This window comes from Anolis carolinensis, chromosome X, assembly GCF_035594765.1.
Source record: "Anolis carolinensis isolate JA03-04 chromosome X, rAnoCar3.1.pri, whole genome shotgun sequence".
Taxonomy (NCBI): domain Eukaryota; kingdom Metazoa; phylum Chordata; class Lepidosauria; order Squamata; family Dactyloidae; genus Anolis; species Anolis carolinensis.
In genome coordinates, this window is record NC_085847.1 from 2,565,088 (window position 1) to 2,583,411 (window position 18,324).

Below are 18,324 nucleotides of genomic sequence, written 5' to 3' on the forward strand. Positions count from 1 at the left end.
ATACAAGTAATAACTCATTCTCTAATTGCCATTTAAAAATGAAACCACATATTGAAAAAAGATAAGATGGGGAAAATATACCAATTGGGATGTAATTCTGTCTCTGGCTCATAGGTGGCGCTGCCGTGCTTGTAACTCCACTCTTTCTTTGCTCCTTGCAGCCTGATATTCCCACTTCCGGGTTGGGTGGCCAAGGCTGAGGATGGCCAAGGAAGATCCAGAGGCAGGATCAGTCCTCTTTCGGGTCCTGTCCGAAGCAGAAGGCCGGCAAGGAGCCGGGGAGAGTGCCCTCCTCGTCCTGGAGCAGCTCCGGATGTTCGCAGGGTGAGAGCAGCGCCTGGAAGAAGGGGGCAAAGGGGCCATGTGGGTGGCATCTGCCAAAGGGAGAATCCAGGCATTTGAACTGCCCATGGAGATCCCACTTCCCAGGATCTGATCCCAGGTCTTCTGTTTATCCCAGATTATTATCTGGCCATGTGGAGTCATATAATCCAGTTTAAAGCAGAAGAACCTGGGATCAGATCCTGGCATATAGGGCCCTTAGAGACCTTGTAAAACTACAACTCCTCACATTGAACAAAACTATTAATTCTCCAGTGTACGCACATGCACCTCAGGTCCTCTTGGAGCCATAAAGAAAAAATGATTTGGACATTTCTTTATTTAACGTGTCAGAAGCTAATTGGGGGTACAGTTATAATGGTCATATGACTGGTCAAATAAATAAATTATTATTGTTATTGTTATTGTATAACACAGCAAACAAGATAGATATGCTGGATTTCGTATCACAAAATCACAAGTCGAACACTTCCCAAGCACATATCTGCATTTTAGATGGATTAGGAATCATCTGATGTTCCCTGTAATAGCCAGTAAGAGCACCTAAAGTTTCTGATATCTTCTGTTCAACCATTTCAAAGCTCCCTGCTTGGGCGGTGATGGCACGATCGTCAGCATAGAGGAAACTCTCTGTCCCTTCTGCCAGTGGCTGGTCATTTGTGTAAATGTTGAACATGCTTTTTATAAAGCTAGTGCTGGCATCACTGCTTTGCCTCTTTCTCTTTGCTTGCAGGGGCTCGGTGAAGAGATGCAAGGAGAGAAACCTGGATAAGGCGTTCCAGATCTTGGCCGGCACGAGCAAAGGAATGTGGGAACTGGACGGTGACACTGTACTCTCATTGGCTCGCTGCGTCGTGGCTTGCCAAATCGAGGCCACCGGCAGCTCCAGCACTTTCTGCCGACTTGAGAAGGTGGGTTTACTCATGGATAAACTGTGGAACTCACTGCCACATGAAAAGAATAAGATGTATGCCAAGAGTGTGGATACCCTAGGAGAAGAGGGTAAATAATAATAATAATAAGTATTATTATTCATAGGAGGCAAGGCAAGGGTGGCTCCTTGACTGTTAAGAGCCTTCTCAGTTGTCACCTCGCAACAAAAATATGCGATTTGATAAATTTTCCAACCAATATTTCTCCCGGATTGAAATGTCAACAGTTCGGGGTGAGCACCCACCGTCAGCCCCAGCTCACCTGTCCACCTCACAGGTCGAAAACAGAAATGCGAGTAGATAAATAGGTACAGGTAATAAAGGCGCCCTTAAGGACATTGATCAGGAGGACTCCTCAGCATGGAAGATGAAATGATAACATCCCCCGTGGCCTCCAAGATGCCGGAAATAAGATGCGACAAATGCTGTTGCCTCTGTTTGTGTTGTCTGTCCTTGCAAATTGTATAACCGACATTGAATGTTTGCCGTGCGTGCGTTCTGTAATCTGCCCTGAGTCCCCTTCGGTGTGAGAAGGGTGGGGTATAAAGACTGTAAATAAATAATAATAGGTAAATAATTTTCTTTCTTCAGATCGTGACAAAATTAGCGGAAGGAAACGAATCCTTGGTCTCCAAACAAGTGAGCGAGTTCATGGACTACTTCTCCAAAGACAACGAGGTGAGAAGAGATTGGTGAAATGAAAGTACAAGGCTGGGTGGGTTATGGTTGCTCAGTTTGAATCCATGCCCAACCTGCTTTTTTCCTTCTCCTTTCAGCCGTTGTCGCGTCAAACTCTGCAGACAGGTAAGTCTCTGTAATGAAGTACAAATTTTTGGTTTACAAATGTTATGTTTAATTGTGTGTTTGTTTTTTAGAAGGGTAAGTATTACAGTTGCTGCCTCTCAGCACTCAGAGGCTGGTTGCCATGGAGAAGTGGGCGGAGCCAACTGACGTTTTGCTGAAGAAGAGCAGAGTTTAAAAAAGAGAGTCAGTCTGTGCTCTGATGAGGCACAGGGAAGACTGATCCTAGGTTAAGGGGATCAGGGAGACTCAATTGGTCATTTTGAGTCAATTTAAAATAAGTTTGGTGACTTATTTGATATAATCTGTGTCCTAGTAAGGAAGAGAGAGTCTGTGATAGCAGATCACAGGGGTGACTGTGGTATAAAAGTGGCTGAGGAATAGAGTTTCCTTAAGTAAAAGAAGTAATATTTTAGAGAGTTGATTCATCTTATTCAAGTATTGTAACTGTAATTAAGAATACCTCTTCGAGAGAAACATCATTGTAACCACTAAGCTTTGTTCCTAAATAAACTTGTTCTTTTTTTTCCAACATCGAAGCCTCTGTCATATATATATTATAAACCAGAGTGAATAAGAAGAAAAGAAGTAAAAGTAAAAGGTCTCCTCCCTGAGTCTTTGGTGGCTAGATCATTTCAGTTGGTGGTTCCATCTTTCCAAATTGGTGGCAGTCATAATTAGCTCCATTACAAATTGGTGGCAGCTCCTCGTAATTCAGATCCTTTACAATTGTTGGCAGCGGTGGGATAAAAAGATTCAGTCTCCAATTTTTAAACCCTAGGCAAGTGGGCACTCAATCAGTACAGGATTTAGACAGGTTTTCTTAACTGTTCAAGTCTGTAGCGACGGTGTTTTGTTTTTTTTATGATACCCAGTGTGCATCTTTATCGAGGAAAGCACCATGGGGCGACGGTACTGGACAAATAAGTTCATGCCGGTGTTGCGATGTATTGCCGCCACCTTTGATGCCATCCTGAAGGACCCAAGCGCCAGGAACGAGGAATGGCAGCACCTCACCGTCAAGGTAAGAAAACGGGATTTCGTCTACAATCCTAGATCCATGGGAACAATTTTTGCAGTATTGCTGATTTCAGAATTCTGGATAAAGGATGCTTGGCCTTCTTTGTCACTTCTCTAGATCTGCCTGCAGCTGTTCAAGTGGATGCCAAAGGAGGTTTCAAGGCTTGCATGGGATGGGACGGACAACACCGGCGTCTTGCAAAGCATTCTGGGATCTCTGCTGCAAATCATGGTGGGAAAGGTGACCGTTTGGGAGAGCAGGGAACCTGGGATTGCGGACTGGACGTATCGTTTCAATTCACGCTTTTTGCAAGGAGTCTTGTTCAGGACATTCCCCTCTCCTTGGTTCGTTCTAGTCCGCCGGCAAGGACACCCGTCTTCTGGTGGGCATTGCTGTGAGTATGCTGGTGAATACGGCGCCCAAGCCAACACAAGGCGCCAGAGCAGTTCTGAGCCTCTATCGCTTGCTGGATCGAGGTGGCGGTTCCATCATCCATGAGGCGGAGGGGACAATGGACAACTATGAAGGTACCCACAAACTATTTATTTATTTATTTATTTACAGTATTTATATTCTGCCCTTCTTTTTCACCCCGAAGGGGACTCAGGGCAAATCACATTCTACACATACATAGCAAACATTCAATGCCATATAAACATAGAACAGAGACAGAGACAGACGCAGAGGCAATTTAAACCTTCTCCAGCTTCCTGAGGGTATGCTTGATTCCGGCCACAGGGGGAGCAGCTGCTTCATCGTCCACTGCAACGGCAACTTCCTCATTCCAACGGTGGCTGGATGATTTTTATGGTGTTGTAAATTAGCCTCCCCACATATAAGTGGTACCTAAATTTCCTACTGTATAGATGCAACTATCTTTCGGGTTGCTTAGGTCAACAACAAGCAGGGGCTATTTTTTATTTTAATTGTCGGGTGCTCACCCCGACACGGGCTGACCTCGAACTCATGACCTCATGGTCAGAGTGATTTATTGCAGCTGGCAACCAGATGAGTACACAGCAAACGAGATCACTGTGCTGGCTTTTGTATTGGATCACACGTCGGACACTTCCCAAGTGTCTAGGACTATATGATATATTGACAATGTGTGCAGATCCGAGTAGGGTGGCCTTTTGCAGCTGACAGGTGGTAATTTTGTCAGCACAGATTATTTTTAAGTGCTGGTCAAGGTCTTTAGATCCTGCACCCAGTATGCCAATCACCACTGGGACCACCTTGACTGGCTTGTGCCAGAGTCTTTGCAGTCCGATCTTTAAATCCTCATATTGTGTCAGCTTTTCCAGTTGCTTCTCGTCAATCCTGCTGTTGCCTGGGATTGCAACATCAACAATCCATACTTTTTCCCCATTATTATTATTATTATTATTATTATTATTATTATTATTATTATTACCTCCCTGTTGGGACTCAAGGCAGTTAACAACACCATCTAATAACAGAATCTGGATCCTGGTTGAAGCTGATTTAGGTCCAGACTTTCTGAAAGATCATATCCCTGCCTGTTTCTGGGAGATACAGTCCCCACAAACATAGCCGTGCCTGTTTTGGAACCGGCCACAGGTTACGCTTGTCCGTTTTTATGTGGACGGGACAGGATATGACCAAATTTACCTACTGAGAGTGGATATCTTTTTTCCTGTCTAGGGGAATGCCGGTTCGGGATGCTCAGTGTGGTTCCTTCTGATTGGAATCCGGATGGTTTGGAGACGTTGGTGTTGACCCGGGGTTTGTTGTCCTGTTGCAAGAAGGAGATCCTGAGCTGCCGTCTGGACGGCCCCAAACAGGTCAGCTTTAAAAGAATACAGTCATAGTCACTGGGATTTGGAGCATAGCCTCATGAAAACGGAATAATAATAATAATAATAATAATAATAATAATAATAATAATAATACTTTATTTATACCCCACTCCATCTCCCGAAGGACTAACTAATAGAATGAATACACTAATTTTTTTTCAACCTGGGAGAACACTTTTCTAGGTCCTCCGGTGCCGTTCTGTGGTCAACTTCCAATCAACGTTTTTCTTTCGGCAGGCTTGCCTCTTGCTGGATGTGCTTTTCCCAGTCGTTCTAGCCTTGATGGAAGAGCCAATGGATCACCACTACTACTGCTTTCAAGGTAGGCAGTTAAAAGAATGTGTGTCGGGATCAAACTGCGTTAATTCTGCAGTGTGGACCCTTTGGTGTGGCAAGTTGGATTAGAAAAAAGGGATACTCTCCGCTGAAGCTCCATCCAAACATCCATCTCCGTCAACGTTAAAGTGTTGTGAACATAGTCTTTGTGGGTCAGTTACTGTCTGTCTCTCATTGCAGTTTTCTCTCTGTGGCTTCAAAGTTTCCGAGAAAGTCTGGATGAGATTTGGAAAGCGAAGGGCGACCGGGTGCTGGCCGACACTTCCAGCCTGCTCCAGAGACTGGTCCAGTTGCTCTGGAACAATGCAGAGAGCCCGGTATGATATCGGGTTTATTTTATCCCGCCTTATAGGGAAAGAGCAGCTGAAACTGATGGGAGTCAAATATAGGAAGACCTAGACATTTCCAGAGAGGACGCCTGAATCGAATCCCTAAATAATCCGCAGAAAGATGCGGCTGCATTTGTGGTCCCATCAGTCGCCGACCATTTTGCTTCCTATTCCTCTGTTTTTAGGTCGAAGGGATATCGGAGTCCGTCCGCTGCTCCTTCCAACTGCTCTTGGAGAGCTACAGTCTGGAATGTGACCACTTTGAAGCCCAGGAGAGACCCTTCTATGAAGAACTGCTGCAGAGGACGATCCTAATGCCTTGGCAGGCTAGAGCCCGATATTTTGCCCTTGTCTCGGTTCTTCCCTACTTGGGCCCTGAAAAGGTAAGCACTCCAGGCATGTTGGGAAAGTTGTCTTTTTGGTACTATCGCTCTTTGGATCCCTCTGCCATCTTCCCAAAGGGCTGTTGAGTCTTTGCAAAAGGCTAGGAACATGTCCCAGGGTGAGCAGCCAATGATCTTATGGGTTGCTGTGAGCTTTTCGGGACCATGTTCGGCGTTCTCTCCTGGTGTTTCACCTGCATCTGTGGCTAATGGCATCTTGAAGTTCTGTTGCCAGTGAGGCAAGTGGAGCGTATATATATGTCAGTCCTTGTGTCGCACCTCAGAGTAGTTCACCTTGCTATAGACACTCAGTCAGACACAGAAGAAAGTCTTTTGAAGTTTTATTGAGCAAAAGCAAATATATAAATCAAAACAGGCAGTTGAAAGGTTTTTCAAAGTTGCAGTAAAAGTGTCAGTAGGAATCCAATTAGTTCATAAGCCATAAAAATCCATTAGTCCATAAACCATAGCAATCTAATAATCCATAAGTCAAGGCAGTAGACAGTAGATCTCAAAAACAAAGGCCCAAAGGTACAAAGATCCAGGAAACTTCTCTTAGGCATGAAACAAGAACATCCACACAGATGAGGCGAGGATTTGATTTGACGAAGAGCTATCTGCAAACACACACTTTTAAAAGCACCCCAGGAAGGCATTTCTTTTCACAGAAGTGGCCTCTTTCTTTCAGCCTCTCACTCCTACGGACCTGAAATCCTCTCCATAACAACTGGTCAGCCCTAGATAATTCAAGGTCTTCATTATCTTGCACCTGAACCGGGACTTGAGACATCTCTTGCTCATTAATTCCCATAGGAATGTCATCCTGGCTGTTATCTATGGCTTCTGGGGTCAACAGTTCATTCTGCTCAAACTGCAATTCTCGAGCCTCTGAATCAGCCTGTATTCCCATGCCATCTTCCTGCAGCCCATCTTCTGGCTCAACTGGCTCTTGTATCTGAAACCCAGAATCCCCTTCTTCATCCTCACTCTGGCTATACTGTGGCTGAGTCACAACACCTTGGAAGCTATAGGACACAATGAATGCTCACACAGGTAGTTCCGTGGAAACGCTGAATTGAAATCCTTCTTGCCAAAACGAGCACAAAGCTGCTACTAATCAATTTCCGCCCGGACCCTAGCATATCAAACTACCCCAGCCCCCTCTTTTACATTCACACTTATCTGTCGATAGTTCTTTCCCAGGCTTGAAAACCAGATCATGGCCATAAATCAATCCTCCTAGCCAGATGGTTCTTATCATTTAGGCTACCTCCACCCCAATTTCTTTTGGCAGGATGGGAATAGTTCAGCTAGTGTGAATGCTGGGTGATCACATCCTGACACCTGTGGAATAATGTCCAGGGTGGGAGAAAGAACCCTTGTCTGTTTCAAGCAAATGTGAACGTTGCCATTAGCAAGCTTGAATAAGCATTGGAGTAGCCATGAAGTTTGCAAAGTCCGTCAGTGAGATAGCCTGGAGGCAATCCTCTGTTTGGGAGGTGTTAACTGGCCCTTGTTGTCTGGAGTTCTCCCTCTTCTGAAAATGCCTCCACCTTTGCTCTCTCTTTCTTGTTTTCCTGCCCCCGCCTCCATGTTGTGTATCTAAGGTCTCCTAGCTTCCATCTTTTCTTTGCAAAGGTTCTCGATCTCTACAAGGATCTCCCAGGGCACCTCTTGAGCTGCCTTTCGACCAACCACTTGTGCCCAGTTGCGGCGGAGGTGTACAAAAGCATCCTGCAGCTTCAGCGCAAAGCCTGGACGGAAGGCCAGGGCCACGTCTCGGAGGAGGAACTGTCTCGGAAGTGGGCTCGCCCTTGGCTGCCAACCCTGTCCGCCGCCTTGATGTCTTCCAACGCTTTCCTTCAGAACCATGCCTCCAGCCACCTCCTTGGCTGCACCTTGAGGCTCTTCCCTGCCTCTTCCGCTTTGCTGGCTGAAAGCTTTTGCGGCGGACATGCCTCTCAGCTCCGGGCCTGGGTGGCCTTGGTGAACGCTCAGAAAGCAGTCGCCGGGGCCTTGCCTGCAGACGCCGCCACCCTGGAGAGACTGGACTCGTGCCTCTGCTCTGAGGAAGAGAACATTCGCCTGGCCGCTCTGAGCCTGCTCTGTGCCACCCCCAGGACCAACCAGGCCCTGACCGGGACAGAAATCCGTCTCCTGAAGGAATTCTTGCTGCTCAACCTGAACTGCGATTCTTCCGCCTTCCGGCAGCTGCTCCAAGCATCTATGAAGAAGGCTTTGGTCAGGATGAGGGACAGCTCCCTTGCCATACTTCGGGATAAAGCCTCGAACAAGATGTCTCAAAGCAACCTGGAAGTCTCAAAGCAACCTGGAGAACACCGAGATGCTTCTCTGATACAAGCGGTAGGTGAGTCAGCCCGTTCTCTTGAACTTTCAGTGGACCATGGATGATGCTCAGGAAACGTACTACAGAGTTGCATCAGAGAGCCTAGTGAAATCATAATGTTGTGATTACATAGTGATGAACCAACTGTTTGTTGAACTTGTGTCTCCCCTTCTCTCATCCTGCTTTGCACACCATGAAACAAAACCCAGCATTGGTTTCTCTCAATCTAGATTTCGTTGAGTGGCTGATGCAGCTCTGCCTGTCCTCTGTGACGCCAGGGTCCAACTACCAGCGAAGGAAAACCTCCCTCCTCTTGTTGGCAGCCGTGATGGAAACCTGTACAGACACATGGAGTCCAGAGCGGAAGAAGGGACAGCCTCCGCGTGAGTCCTTTTGTGCTCGATGGTTGAGCTGGGAACCGGGCCATGCGGGATTGGTGGGTCTGTGCCGAAGTCTCTCATTCACCTCCCTGAATTTACACACAAGTACTAAGCTACAAATTCAAGGATCCCACAGGGTGGAACTACCACAGCTAAAGTGGAATCGGACTGCTGTAACTCCCAGCATTTTAATTCTTACAAAGAGGGTGCCAGGCAGACCTTCCTTGGGAGTGCATGTCTGAAGGCGAGGGGATTGTTTTATCAGAGGTTGTGAGGACTGATGGGTTTTCCAGTGTGGGAAATGAGGGGATTTTAGATCATGATTCTGCCTGGGAAAATGGGTCTGTCTTCAGAGCAGAGCAGAGAGGGAGATGCTGTGGCATCAGAAGATAGCGAAAACCTTTCTCCTAGTCGTTCCTTGGCAACGGAAGATAAGGAGCCGGAAGGGAGAGATCTTTCCCCTGGGAACACACCTGAAGTTAGTAGGAGTTTGAGGCTCGATCTCCGGGAGGAAGGAGACAGATTACGGAGGTCACAGAGACTCAGTGAGAAACAACACAGTGAAAAATCCAAAAAACAGAGTGAGAAATCCTTGAAGCAACAGAGCAGGTATCAAAGGCATGACTTAATGGCTTTGTGGGTCTTAAAGGATTTTTCAGAGCAGGCAACGCTGTATTACCGTATGGATCTTGGACTTGGTTCCACGTTCACATCTATATCTAAAATCTTTGGGAAAGTCTTGTACTCATGTTATTGGATTCATGTTTTGAACAAAGTTCCCATATTCCTGGTTATGGATTTATGCCAAAGTTTTTATTCCTGGTTTTTTCGTATACCTTGTCACTTTTGAGCAGAACTTTGCTGTTTGAACTATTGTCTTTTGAGTGCCTTTTTCCTGTTACTTTTTGGACACTGCTTTTGATATTACCTTTGGCCTTTTTATATTTGCTTTTCTCAGCAAACTGTTTAGTTAGTACTATTGGGCTCCTGTGTGTTGTAAATCCAGGTGAATCCAGGCCAGAGTGCAACAGCGTGCCTCAGAGCTTGCTATTTCCCTTCTCCTTCCACTTCCTTCACCCTCCTGTGTAACGTGCTTTTTGCAGGCGATATGGCCATGCTCCTAAACTGGGCCAGAAGCAAGGGCCGCTGGGATTATTTTTGCCAAGCCAACACGCTGATGTTGCTGAGCTGTTTACAGGACGGTACAAATGAGGTACTGGGTCCAGAAATGGGACCAAAGGTTTTCTTTGGGAATTTAAGAGTTTGTTCCCCTAGTCTAAGTAAGATGAAATATATAAGTACAAGCCCTTCATGATTCAATCCTCCACAGCTCGAAAACATTATTTTGGTTTAGCAGAGTCTCTTGTTTCTCTGCAGATCCGTGAGTTGGCATCCGAGCTGTTTGTCTGCTACTTCCCACCAGCGTTCCCGACATCCCTTGCCGCCGCCGCACTGTTTCAGCGGGCCCAAGAAGCCATCAGCAGCCCCCGGGTTCAGGAGGCAGAATCAGGGGCCGTGTTGATGAAAACCATCCTCCAAAAGTAAAATGTTGCCTCTTCACTCTCCCTCACACCTTGTTATCCAGTACCCCCATCCGGAATCCTTGCTCGAAATGTGTTACATTCATACACATTTCGTTCTGCTGAGAAGAAGCAGTTGGTCACCATTACTGTTGCGTTTTTTGTCTCCTCAGACTAGACGTCTCGGCCTTGAGACAGCTATTCCCAACAGCCGAGGAGGAGTTGGCGGAGCAAGGCCGGTGCCTCTGTTTCCTTGAGCATCTTTTCGCGGTGCTACAGGACCATTTTGCCGTTGCTCGCCAGAACTTGTTGAAAGCCGCCTGCACCACACCAATCCATGGTCAGTTCTAGTATTGTACCTAAGCAACTTCAGAGAAGGGAATGGAAATGCTGGTTGGTAGTGATCATCATCAGCAATTTATTACGATCTATGACCAGAATATATGGAAATGGGCACAGGTGCCTGAAAAGGGGAATCGCAGTTCCCATAAAAGTCAAATAAAAGAACAAGTTAAAAACATGTTATAATAAAAACAAATTAAAAGCAGATTATTAGCAGGGTCAACAAATAGTAAATATCGATCCACTAAGAGGCTCTGGAGGGGGATAGAGAGAGCATTTGCAGTATTTCAGTTATAACAGATTGCTCTGGCTACAGGTCCTGCAGGGTCAGTCATTGTCCGTCTGATGGAAATTGCTGCCGCACAGAACCTGGCGACACTATAGGTTATCGCAGAACAGGAGTCTGAGAGCAGCAGAGAGGTGTAGTATCTTTCAGTGCGGCCTGGATGTTTTAAAAGCCAAGGAGTGATGAAATTGATTCTAATATCTCTATAAAACATACACTGGAGGAGCACGTGCTCAATTGTCTCGATATGGCCAGACTCACAAGGGCATAGTCTCTCTGGAGCAGGGGTCTGGTAGTGAAGGGTTAGAACAGAAGAACATGGAGACCATGTCTCATGTGAGTTTCAAGATGTTGTTGGACAGCAACTCCCAGTGTTCCTCGCCATTGACTATGCTGGGATTTGACATTCCTGCACAATCTCCACATTGGTTGCTGATGGGTGTTTCTGAGTACATTTTGCTTTCGATTTATTTTGCTGTTAATTGATCAGAGATGGTTCCAAAGAAGGAACGACAATTGTGGAAGTTCACCACTTGGTAGTCAGTGTTGGGTCCTCCTTAGGTGTGGTTTTGGCTCTGCGGCGATGTCTACTCGAGGTCCCAGAAGTGTTGGACTCTATGCGGAGGTTGCAGGTGGCACCGCGTTGGCAAACGTTCCTCAGTGGCTTGGTGACTACCGCCAAGGACATCAACAGCTTTCTCCTGGGCGTGTTACAAGGGAAGCAGTCATCAAGCATAGACCAATCAGGTGCGATTGTGTTGGCTGGTTGTGGTTACAGATGCGGGAGAAGTGATGGGTTTTTCTGCTTTGCTTCCGGCTCACTAAGTCTCCCGTGGTTCTCCTTGCAGCATCGGCACCTTCCTTTGCAGACATGGGCAATGCAATCGGGTCCCTCATCCAACTTGGGAAGGAGTGGGGATCGCTGGAGGCGCTGGAAGAAGATTCAGTCCTGCTTTCCGAGGAGCACAGTCTCATCCTCACCTGTTGCTGGGTCTCCGTGAAAGTGAGCCATAGTCAAGGCCGGAATGGGGCATAGTTGGGGAGATGCCAGGAGACCCTGGCTTCTTGTTTTGTAGGTTGCGTTCCAACCGTCCCCTGGCACGGCTCATTCTTCCTGTATTGTTTGTTATGTATCTTCATGCCATTTCCAACTTATGGTGACTCCATCCTGGTATTCTCTTGGAGAGATTTGTTCAGAGCAAGCTTTCTCTAAGAATGACCCAGTCACCTCATGGGTCTTACTTTTGGGGGAATTGGAAGCATTGGATGGAGCTCTACCAGGGAAGGGGAAGCAACAGCTTTGATATTGGTTCAATTTTATCTTTTCCTCCCAATCTACCAAGGAAATTGGGCTGCTCTTGGGAGGACTCGCTGAGAAGGTTTTGCCTCTAGCGCCACCTGGAAACGGCAGGCAACTCCTGCCGCTTCGCGTGGTCCATCTGGCGGCCGAGATCTTCCAGGATACCTTGCTGAAGTGCCGTCACTGGGTAAGACCAAGCTTTTTAAAAAAATAAAATAGGCAACATCGGCTTTTGCATCTCTGCCCACACATCCTGATCATTGATAATGATATTGAATAGCTAAATAGGAAATGCTCCACTTTCTCATTGCAGGGCGCAGTGGAGGGCTGCAGCATGGGATTCACTAAATTCTGTACTGCTTTGCTCAGGCATCCAGACCAAAAACTGCAAGCTATCCCCGAAACAATGCAAACTCAGGTACTAGTCTTACTTTTGCATATTGAACTTGTGAGGAAATGGTTAAATTGAGACTGAATCACCTCTCGGTCTCAATTTCTCTCCTCTGACGTCCTGGCAGTTTACCAGATGCACGGAACAAACTCCAGACTTCCCAGTTGTCAGCTGAAACAGCGGCTTAAACTTTATTGCAGATATATACGTCTTATTTACACAATTTGCTGGACCATAGCAATTCTTTGTCCGACTTCTTCAACAGCCCGCATGAGAAGTACCATCCCACATTCCAGTATTATCTTAAACATGACAAATATCGTGTCATGTATCACTAGCCATGCATTTCCACTCTATGCACTTTAACTGTCTCACTACTGGATTACAGACACACACACCGACAGCCAGCTTTAAACTATAAGTACAATTTCATACTACATACAAACAATTACATCAACAGAACTGTGCCATTGCCACTTGCCAAGGCAATGCTTACCAATGAAGCTTGATCTTGTTGCATGCGTTGACGTTAATTCCATCTTGAGCCGACCCTATCGCTGGGTTTCCTTGGCTTCTCTCGGAGGCTTGGTCCCCCGAAATGGTTGTTTGAACCTCATCTGCCAGAAACCCTGGCCAATAACTGCCAACGGGATTTCTTATTGCTCTGTGATATCTGGAAAGACAACGGGCTCCTTCCATTTGTTTCTCTTTCCCTAGGGCTTGACGTTGTTAAAGAACCCCAAGAGCAGGTCCATTACTCGCAGGGCAGCTGGTTTCCCCATGCTCTTCCTCTGCATCGTGGCCGGAGAAGACCCCACCAAGTCGCGGCCTCTTTTGGCAAGTTGTGTGAAGACATTGCTGGCCTTGGCCGCTGAGCCTCTTCCCTGCAACTGGGACCAGACAGTGGACCTGCCTCAGGTAAAGAACCTGTCCAGAAATTCCCGGCTATATTAAATCCAAAATCAAAGCTTGAACCAGGAACAAGAGAACTCAGGCTTAGTTTAGCTTCTCACTCTAAAGCAGTGTTGCCTGAATTGACCTTAAAATAAACAACTTGTTGCTTCATAGACACCCATGAAAGCATTCCGTTTCCCGTGAATTTCCTTCATAGCTTTCCCATGTAATGACGGAATCCCGTTCTGAATGATGGAATCTATTTTCGGCTCTGATTTGTAACCAAAGACTTTTGTTGATTATTATTATTATTATTATTATTATTTTATTTTTGTATGCCGCCTCCTTCTCCCCAACGGGGACTCGGAGCGGCTCACATGGGGGCAAGCTCAATACAATCATACAATATCATAAAATCAACAGTTAAAACATCAAAGAATGCATTTAAGTCATTATCTAAAATAGACATAATTAAAATATTAAACAATCATCCAAGGCGTTAAAAGGTCCAATATAGGACAACAGTCTGAGCGACAGTCAAACTGATGAAGGGAGTGTCTATTACAGAACAGAACATACATCAAATAGACATGACAAGCAGGAAAGAATAATCTGAACGGAAATCAAACTATAAAGTGACAGGGCAAGTTTCAGTGTGGATATGGGCCAGGTTGTTGATCTCCATAGCTACAGGAGGGTTCCCATGGGAATCCTCCTTATCACTCAGCTCTTCACTCGATCCCTTATTTCTGTTGCTACTTCTAACTGCCCTTGAAGCCCTGTGGTTTTCTCACAAAGAGAACCATCATTTCCCAGACTTGATGACCCATCACTTTGTGCCACAGGAACGCTCACAATCCTTTCTGAATCATCAGTTAAACCATCAGCCTCTGGTGACTGATCTACAACAGAGTGGTTCTCCAGTACTTGGCCTTCAATCCCATTTTACAATGATCAGGTCTGGTATATTTGGACATATGGAAGGATGCATTTGGTTTGGAAAGAAAAGGCGAACATCCTTCCTGTTCTTCACTACTTGCTGCCTATTTCGCAGCATGCCAAGACAATTGGTGATCATGTTCTCGGCCTAATTCAGAGCCGAGACAAGAACCTCTAAAAAGTCAACATCAGCCCAAAAACGCTTGGGTTATCCCTTCTGGTTTCCCCCGTGTAGGTCTCAGCGGTCCACGTCTTGCAGACGCTGGCTCGTGGTTCGGGCCTTGGAACAGCGCTCCACAAATACATTGCCCCCATGATGACGCTGCTCCTCAAGGCTCTGGGCTCTCCCAGCTGGGCCATGAGAAACGCAGCCATCCAGCTCTTTGGTGAGTGCTTCCATGGCCTTTCCTTCTCTTGACATATTGATCAGGGCCAATGAGTTCATGGACAGCAACAGGCTCCTGTTTTTTCTTCTTTTTCTCTTCCCCTCCGGCTTTGTTTTCTTCTCAGGTTCCTTGACGGTTCGTCTTCTAGGTCAAAAGCGAACGCGGGAGGACAGCGCTAGCCAAGAAGGACTAAGCTCCGAAGCCCTTTTCAGCTCCTATCCTCAGCTGAGGAATATTCTGCTTGGAGAATTAACCTCAGCTGCATCCGAAGGGACCCAGAGAGGGAAACTGTGCTTATACCCCTCGCTCTATGCCATCCTTACCTTCCTGGCCAAACTGCAGCCGAGTGCAGACGTGCCAAACAGGTAGGCGAGGAAGCATTGATCGGGAGTCACTATCCCAGGAATATACAACGCAAGCCTTTCTTTCACATATAATTGCTTATACACACATTTCGTGTCCTTCCTATCCAAGAAAGACTAGCCGAAAAAATAACCATGAAAAGATGCACAAAAATATTTACAAAAATAATTTCAACAATCTATTGCAAACTGTATTCACAAAAATAATCATGAAACTATTCACAAATATATTTGCATAAAATATGCACACAAAAATAGTTGCAAACATGTTCAGCAAAATAATCATAAGCCTAAAAGTAAAGGTTTTCCCCTGACGTTAAGTCCAGTCGTGCCTGACTCTGGGGGTTGGTGCTCATCTCTATTTCTAAGCCAAAGAGCCGGTATTGCCTGTAGACACCTCCAAGTTGATGTGGCCGGCATGACTTCATGGAGTGCCGTTACCTTCCTGCTGGCATAGTACCTATTGCATGTTTTCTTTTTTCTTTTCTTTTTTGTGAATAATTTTTTTAATAGTGAAACATGATACATTGAAAGTGGTGGAACAATATATCAATAGAAAAGTGGGAAAGTATCAAGAGGAAAAATAAACATAAAAATAGAGGTTAAAAAAGACCAAAAAAAAAAAAGAGAAAAAAAGAAGAAGAAAAGAGAGAAAAAAAATCAGGTTATACTTCCCATCTTGGCTTCGGAGTTGTCTCTTTCATTAATTGGTGTCTTTATGCATTCCGTTTAATCTACTTTATATATTGGACAGGTCTATCATAAAATCCATTCTTTTTGTTAGGAATTTTATAAAGTTTGTCCAGTCTGTTTTGTTTTTCCCTTTTGTGTTAACTTTTCCATTTGTACTATGTCTAGTATTCTTAGTATCCATTATTCGGGGGTTGCATTTTTTCGAACTGCTAGGTTGACAGAAACTGGGGCTAACAGCAGGAGCTCACCCAGCTCCCTGAATTCAAACTGCCGACCTTTTGGTCAGCAAGTTCCACAGCTCAGTTGGTTTAATCCACTGCACTACTGGGGGCCTAGTCACAAAAATAATCATGAAAATATTCGCAAAATATTCTCAAAACTATTCATGAAAATATTCAGAAAATTAGTCACAAAAATATTCATGAAACTAGTCACAAAAAAATAAAAATAAGGAGCCCCGGTGGTGAAGTGCGTTAAAGCACTGAGCTGGAGACCGAAAGGTCCCAGGTTCAAACCCCGGGAGCGGCGTGAGCAACCACTGTTAGCTCCAGCTCCTGCCAGCCTAGCAGTTCGAAAACATGCCAATGTGAGTAGATCAATAGGTACCGCTCTGGCGGGAAGGTAATGACGCTCCATGCAGTCATGCCAATGGCCACATGACCTTGGAGGTGTCTACGGACAACGCCGGCTCTTCGGCTTAAAAATGGAGATGAGCACCAAACCCCAGAATCGGACGTGACTGGACCTAACGTCAGGGGGAAAACCTTTACCTTTTTTAGTCACAAAAATAATGAAATAAATTCCCAAAGTAATCGTGAAAAGGTTCAGAAAAGTATTCACAAAAACAATCGTGAAAAGATTCACAAAAGAATTGCAACGTCTGGAAAAAAATACTCGCAAAAATAACAATGAAAATAGTCATGAAAATATTGACAATAATATTCATGTTCTTGCTTGTTTTGTTTTCCAGCGGTTCCATTTGCTTCCTGGAGCCTCTGACCCAGCTTTCCGGAAACCCCATTTACGCCGTGCGGGAAATGTCGGCCCGGGCCTTGCTGCCTCTAGTCCCTCTGCGGGACTATGGAAAGGTCCTCTTGCAACTGAGCTCCCATTTGCCGCAGCCCGAGGATGCGCAGTCTCATAACGCACTGCATGGACGTTTGCTGCAAATCCAGGCGCTGCTAAAGCGGGCTCTGCGAGTGAACTGGTAAGGGGCTTTTCTAGCAACGCTATCCTCTCCATCCCTTAAAATTAAAATATCCCACCTTTTTCAACATTCCTTTTAGTCTCCCTTCTGATGCCTTACTCACCATCGCCTGTCGGATGGAAGACCGTCTCTGGCTTCTCACCAGCCTGCAGCGATGTCCCTCGGTCCGCACGGCCTATCTCCAAGTCGTCTCCTTACTGATGGGAAACTGTTCCCAAAGTTTTGCCCAACGAGTCTGGAAGATTGTGAGTTCCGAATTGGCTGACTCTCCGTTCCAAGAAAAAGGCGGAAACTCTCCCGTTCAGGTATCTCTGATCACCTATTACCGAAAAAAGAAAAGGGGTTTTAAGACTGTTTCGCACCAAACAAAAACATACCATTATTGCAACACTTTCACAAGGTTGCTGTGAGTTTTCGAGCTGTCTGGCTATGCTCCAGAAGCATTCTCTCCTGGCGTTTCGCCCGCATCTATGGCAGGCATCCTCAGAGGTTGTGTGGTCTGTTGGAAACTAAGCAAGTGGGGTTTATATATCTGTAGGAGAAAGAACTCTTGTCTGTTGGAAGCAAGTCAGAATGTTGACATTGTCTGGCTTGATTAGCATTGAATGGCTAATATTTATTTACATCATTTATATTCCGCCCTTCTCACCCCGAAGGGGACTCAGGGCGGATCACATTACACATATTAGGCAAACATTCAATGCCTTTTTAACACAGGACAAAGACAAACAAACATAGCTCCGAGCGGGCCTCGAACTTATGACCTCCTGGTCAGTGACTCATTGCTCTCCCGTCTGCGCCACAGCCCCGGGCTGTTCTGTTCAATATAGTGGACCACAACACTTCACGCACTGCCTGCTGTGAGCTGAAAGCTCAACTATAAATATTACTTCACTTCACTTCACTTTATTTCTTAATTAGTCACTCTCCACCAGAGTGCTCCGAGCAACTTACAATTTAAAATATCATTCCACAATATAAAAACATTCAACCTAAAAACATTCAACAGTGACTATTTGGCAAATTAGATCTGGTTTACTTAAATGCACAACCAAACAGCCACGTCTTGAGTGCTTTTACAAAAGGTCGCAAAAGGTTGTATATACTCAAGTATAAGCCAACCCGAATATAAGCCGAGGCACGTAATTTTACCACAAAAAAAATTAGGATAACTTATTGACCCGAGTATAAGCCAAGGGTGGGAAATGAAGCAGCTACTGGTAAATTTCAAAATAAAAACAGATACCAATAAAATTACAATAATCGAGGCATCAGTAGAATCATAGAATCATAGAATAGTAGAGTTGGAAGAG

At 45.5% G+C, this 18,324-nt stretch overlaps 1 protein-coding gene across 3 annotated transcripts in view; it reads left to right on the forward strand.

The window, feature by feature from the left end:
* Window positions 1-190: 190 nt before the first annotated feature.
* The window catches only part of LOC103279961 (tRNA (32-2'-O)-methyltransferase regulator THADA), a 27,999-nt gene continuing 9,865 nt past the window's right edge, over window positions 191-18,324 (forward strand). For 2 of the 3 annotated variants that reach the window (XM_008117344.3, XM_008117345.3), the window contains exons 1-25: window positions 191-324; window positions 1,076-1,253; window positions 1,866-1,952; window positions 2,051-2,078; window positions 2,951-3,099; window positions 3,214-3,336; window positions 3,452-3,623; window positions 4,762-4,901; window positions 5,154-5,238; window positions 5,433-5,569; window positions 5,767-5,964; window positions 7,603-8,332; window positions 8,542-8,694; window positions 9,795-9,904; window positions 10,069-10,232; window positions 10,385-10,551; window positions 11,401-11,586; window positions 11,688-11,842; window positions 12,183-12,326; window positions 12,453-12,557; window positions 13,248-13,448; window positions 14,599-14,749; window positions 14,874-15,114; window positions 16,775-17,011; window positions 17,091-17,316. In XM_008117344.3, the coding sequence (XP_008115551.1) occupies window positions 203-324; window positions 1,076-1,253; window positions 1,866-1,952; window positions 2,051-2,078; window positions 2,951-3,099; window positions 3,214-3,336; window positions 3,452-3,623; window positions 4,762-4,901; window positions 5,154-5,238; window positions 5,433-5,569; window positions 5,767-5,964; window positions 7,603-8,332; window positions 8,542-8,694; window positions 9,795-9,904; window positions 10,069-10,232; window positions 10,385-10,551; window positions 11,401-11,586; window positions 11,688-11,842; window positions 12,183-12,326; window positions 12,453-12,557; window positions 13,248-13,448; window positions 14,599-14,749; window positions 14,874-15,114; window positions 16,775-17,011; window positions 17,091-17,316 (4,389 nt within the window). In that variant the 5' untranslated portion in view covers window positions 191-202. The remainder of the gene's footprint in view (window positions 325-1,075; window positions 1,254-1,865; window positions 1,953-2,050; window positions 2,079-2,950; window positions 3,100-3,213; window positions 3,337-3,451; window positions 3,624-4,761; window positions 4,902-5,153; window positions 5,239-5,432; window positions 5,570-5,766; window positions 5,965-7,602; window positions 8,333-8,541; window positions 8,695-9,794; window positions 9,905-10,068; window positions 10,233-10,384; window positions 10,552-11,400; window positions 11,587-11,687; window positions 11,843-12,182; window positions 12,327-12,452; window positions 12,558-13,247; window positions 13,449-14,598; window positions 14,750-14,873; window positions 15,115-16,774; window positions 17,012-17,090; window positions 17,317-18,324) is intronic. The other variant, XM_062958439.1, reaches the window with a different exon arrangement.